General features: G+C 48.6%; 1 protein-coding gene across 3 annotated transcripts in view; it reads right to left on the bottom strand.

Annotated features, from left to right (window-relative positions):
• gaa (alpha glucosidase) overlaps positions 1-5000 on the bottom strand; it is a 13343-nt gene that overhangs the window by 5223 nt on the left and 3120 nt on the right. For 2 of the 3 annotated variants that reach the window (XR_014554407.1, XM_083677096.1), the window contains exons 3-12: positions 4534-4699; positions 3922-4018; positions 3480-3599; positions 3073-3191; positions 2830-2961; positions 2380-2490; positions 1902-2005; positions 1644-1768; positions 1277-1394; positions 935-1068 (exon numbers count right to left, since the gene is read on the bottom strand). Coding sequence is in view for 2 of the 3 variants with exons in the window: in XM_083677096.1 (XP_083533222.1) it covers positions 935-1068; positions 1277-1394; positions 1644-1768; positions 1902-2005; positions 2380-2490; positions 2830-2961; positions 3073-3191; positions 3480-3599; positions 3922-4018; positions 4534-4699 (1226 nt within the window). In the remaining variant the exon portion in view is untranslated. Of the gene's footprint in view, positions 1-934; positions 1069-1276; positions 1395-1643; positions 1769-1901; positions 2016-2379; positions 2491-2829; positions 2962-3072; positions 3192-3479; positions 3600-3921; positions 4019-4533; positions 4700-5000 lie in introns of all 3 variants that reach the window. The other variant, XM_083677097.1, reaches the window with a different exon arrangement.

The raw sequence follows: 5000 nt of genomic DNA, 5'->3' as shown, positions 1-5000 counted from the left end.
AGAAAGTTAAAAAATAAATAAATAATAATCTTCATAGAAAGTTAAAAAAAAAATAATAATAATCTTCTAGCATTGCGACTGCCTATGGCCCCTGGTCTGAGCATTGATGACTGTCTTATGATGACTGATGGATAGATGATTCACTTACTTAAACAAACGTATTTGTTGTAAGTCGCTTTGGATAAAGACGTCTGCTAAATGCCATAAAAACGGAATGTAAATGTTCTATGTGGTGTTTTACCTAGCAACAACACTTTGATTGGCTACATTATGAAACGTCATCATTTCTGCATTTTTGGTGAATAAATCGAGAATGTTGACAATTTGGGGAGATTTTATTCACCCTCGGCGCCGAAGGAGTAAAACACCAAAACTGTACCAACTTTGCGAGAGAAGTATATATAAAGCCACCCTTGGCACTCTTTATCCTTTCTTCACCCTCGGCGCTGAACGAGGTACCGTCAGGTGCATCAGCGCTCAGCGACACACCTTCTAAAACACTCCGTGTTCACTTTTACTCCTGGGGGGTTGGCAGCGCGCTGGTAGCCGTGGCAGCACATATGTCTGTCCCCATTCATGAGTTCACAGAGGTCGTATTCATGTCTAAATCATTCATGAGTTCACAGAGGTCGTATTCATGTCTTAATCATTCATGAGTTCACAGAGGTCGTATTCATGTCTTAATCATTCATGAGTTCACAGAGGTCGTATTCATGTCTAAATCATTCATGAGTTCACAGAGGTCGTATTCATGTCTAAATCATTCATGGTGTATGCTAATATGCTAATAGCTAATCACTGGTTATTCATCAGCACCTGTGTGAGCGGTGCAGCGTTTCTACACACACTCAAAGAGCTAGAGTTACCTGTACTCATAATCCACGGGCGGACACAGACAGACCGTTTCACACTGACGACGTTGATCCTCCCTCACCTGAGATGGAGTAACGAAGCTGCTCCCAGTCGCTGCGGACGTCCCCCGTCCACACCCCGGAGAAACGCCCCACGCCGGGGAACGAGGAGCGGGACAGGACGAAGGGTCGCGACCCCCGCACCTTCACCAGGGCCCTGGGAGGGTTCAAAGGTTAAAGGTCATATCATGTAGTCTAAAAACCTGAGGTAAATACACTATTGAACAAATCCAGTGTTTATTTAACACTTTATGTGCATGAACTGTGCTATTCTGGATAGACTACATTATGAAGATGACGACAAATAATATCACATACATTACTATAAAATATCAGGAGAGAAACTTGCACTGTACATGTCTGACCTATGGGTGGCGCCAGCCTCCGTCAGCCCATAGAGGTTGTGCAGGTTGTAGTGAGTGGACAGGTTCTGCTGTGCTGACATGCAGAGAGTGCCAGAGTTCAGCTGGCCTCCAGCCACCCCTGTGTGTGTGTGTGTGTGTGTGTGTGTGTGTGTGTGTGTGTGTGTGTGTGTGTGTGTGTGTGTGTGTGTGTGTATGCGTATGCGTGTGCGAGAGAGAGAGAGAGAGAGAGAGACATAACCATGTTAGTAATGCAACATCCAAATATGAGTAAGTGATATCCTGAAAACATGACACTGCTGATTGTTCATGTGGGTGACGGGTCACTGAGGGATCGTTTCGGGAGTGGACACAGCTGCAGTTCACTCACTTGGCACGTAGGGGGGGCTCTCCAGGTCACTGTCAGGACACCCTTCCACAGAGCCCTGCACGAAACTGGCTGGTTCATTCATATCCTGGGAAGAGAGCGACGAGAGAAGGATAGCAGGTTCTAGGCTGTCGTATAAGACACATAATGTTAGCATAGTGCTTTTCATGTTTCCAAGTAGCAATGACATGCTACTGTAGCTATAAGCTAATGACACACACCCACGCCAACACACACACACACACACACACACTCACTCACAATCCACAGGCCGTCCACAGGGACTCTGGAGTGGAACTCCCTGATGCAGTCCTCCCACCAGTTCCTGGTCTCAGGGTTGGTGAAGTCAGGGAAGGCTGTCGGACCTGGCCACACCTGGAGAGAGTAAGACACACACACACACACACACACACACACACACACATACACATACACGTACACACACACACACACAGACACAGACACAGACAGACGCACACACACGCACGTACACACACACACACATACATACATACATACATACACACACACACGCCCACACAGACGCACACACACACGCACGCACACAGACACAGACAGACACATGCATGCATGCACGCACGCACGCACGCACACACACACACCCCCTTTTTAATGACATCGGCATTGTTTGAATATGGACGACATATTTCCAAGCCAATCAAATACATGGGTACAATGTGTATCTCTCCAGAGAGAGGAGGCCTGAGGGTCAGCTGACCTTCCCTATGAGGGTCTGTCCCGTGGCATTCCTGATGAAGACCCCCCTCCGCAGACCCTCATCAAAGGGGGGGTAAGTCCCAGGGGGGCTGCTGCTACTGATCCCTGGGTCCTGGGAGTGGGAATCAGAAACAGAGCATGTCTTTGTACCACTGGGACGCTGTACTGTGTGTTTGATCACAATTACTGTACAGGGTTTGCTGCCACCTGCTGGACTGACAGGGAATTAACTGCTACAGGAGGTAAAAAAAAACAAAAGATTCATTCTTCAAGTGCCTCTTTTTTTTCAAGCTTACAAGTTGAGAATGTGTATTTTTGAATGTTGGAAATGTAATAGCAATGAAGACTGTGTGGTATCATTTCTGTGCAATGCTCTTAAGCAGCACTATTTTAAACCGTGAATAAAATGTGTTGTTGTTGTGCGTCTGTAATTCAACAAGCCCCTACGTACCAGGATGAGGATGTACCTCATCCCCTTCTGGTGAAACTCCTCCACCATGGCGGGGAGGTCCCCAAAACGCCGGGGGTCAAAGGTGAACACCCGGCGCTTGTCTGCGTAGTCCAGGTCGTTCCACTGCACGTCCTGAGGAGAGACGCGTTCGCTCAACGTTAGCCTGCTAATGCTAACCGAACGTTAGCTCTCCCCTGGAGTCAGAGACAACCGGCAACACGAGGGTTCCCACGGCGTCTTTACCAGAGGGAAGCCGGCGCCGTGCGTCCGCCGCGCCGCCTCCCGGGTGGCGTTGGTGGACGGGTAGCCCCAGCGACACAGGTGGAAGCCCAGGGACCAGTACGGAGGCATCATAGGATAGCCTGGGGTAAGAGAAGGGACAGACGTCCGTGAGGCAATCTTCACTTGTTTTCTCTCTTGTAAATCAAATCAAATCAAATGTTATTATACATATATATGTTATTATCATTTACACAACATACAGGATATCATGAAATTCCATGAAATGCTTTAGGGTGAGCAACTCCAACAATCAAACAACATCAATATCAATTAGCTTTGAACGGAAATGCATCCATCTTGAAATGCATCCTACACAGACACAAATTGCTAGAGGTTAGATCTGGAAAGGTCAGAGGTCAAAGACCTACCTATAACCTGGAGGTACTGTCTGACCACACTCTGAGGGTCCGGGCCCAGAAAGACGTACAGGTCCAGGATCCCACCAATCGCCACCCAGGTCAGAGCAGGGGTGGGCTGCAACGCCACCTCTACAATGACAGGGAGGGGAGGGGAGGGGAGGGGAGGGGGGGGTAGAAGCACCAGGGAATCCACGTGTATCATAATATCCCATTCAACAACTGTCAGAGTAGGATTTGAAAACATCCTGGGTCAAACCAATATCTACATCTGTATCATGATACAGTAGTAACCGTTAAAAGGGAACTTACAGTGACAAAAAGCAGAATGTGGTCTCATCTAAAGTGAACAATGAAAACGATTGTTGTACAATTGATAACGATTGTTGTCCAACTGAAGGAACCTCAATGTGTGGAGGAACCTCAACGTGTGGAAGGATCGTCGGAGCGTTACCCAGGGCGTTGCTGTTGAGCAGGAAGACTCCGTGCGCCCGTCCTCCCTCCTCCTGCACCAGGTAGAATGGATGGGAGCCGTACAGGTTGGCCCCGCCCTGCCACAGGACAACAACACAGGTTATCTTTTAAGGTTATTTTTTTTGGACTGGGGCACTCCCACTGTTATATTTGTCATTTATATTGGAGAGAGACAGGACAGTAAGGAGGAGAGGCTGTCAGCAGGGCCGGATTCGAACCCATGCCGACAGGGGCATATGTGCACACTGTAGACCATGGTGCTAGACCACTGGACCACTCCAAGGCCACACCAATGTTTTGTTTAACTCATTCAGTGCCGAGGGTGAATGAAGTCGCCCAAATTGTCAACATCCCAGAGCGCCAAGGGTGACTTTATTCACCAAAACTGCATAAATGACGACGCTTCATTTTGTAGCCAATCAGAGTGTTGTTGCTAGGTAAAACATTGCATATAGAACACTTGGAACACTCCAGGTGGTGAGTGTTCCGGAATTCTTTGCCAGTTGGTGAGTTAGCATGAGAGGACAACCGGCATTAAGCAGCCAGGAGCCCTGATCTACCTGATCTACTTTCCCATGGACTCTAGACTCACGTGGGGCGCCATGTCCCTGTTCCAGAGGGTGAGGGAGGTCCAGTTGAGGTCCAGGTTGAGGGGGGTGTAGTGCTGCCCCAGCCCAGACACCAGGGGGGAGGCCAGGGACGTGGACAGCTGCAAGTACTGGTCGGCAAACAGCAGAGGGGCCACTGTGGTGTTTAACCTGACACACACACACAGGCACACGCACACACACACAGACGCATATGCAAGCACACACACACACACGCACACATAGGCGCACACACACCGCAGTCAGGAGAGAGAGATGTGTTCTGGTCATGTTCAGGTGATGAGAGATAGTGTATGTGTCAGAGGACAGAGGAATGTGTGATGTCATGCTTATGAAGACAGAGGAATGTGTCATGTCATGCTTATGAGGACAGGAATGTGTCATGTCATGCTTATGAGGACAGAGGAATGTGTCATGTCATGCTCATGACAGATAGAAGATGGGACGGGAG

This window comes from Argentina silus (assembly GCF_951799395.1).
Source record: "Argentina silus genome assembly, chromosome: 9".
Taxonomy (NCBI): Eukaryota; Metazoa; Chordata; class Actinopteri; order Argentiniformes; family Argentinidae; genus Argentina; species Argentina silus.
This window is presented reverse-complemented; position numbering and strand designations above follow the sequence as displayed.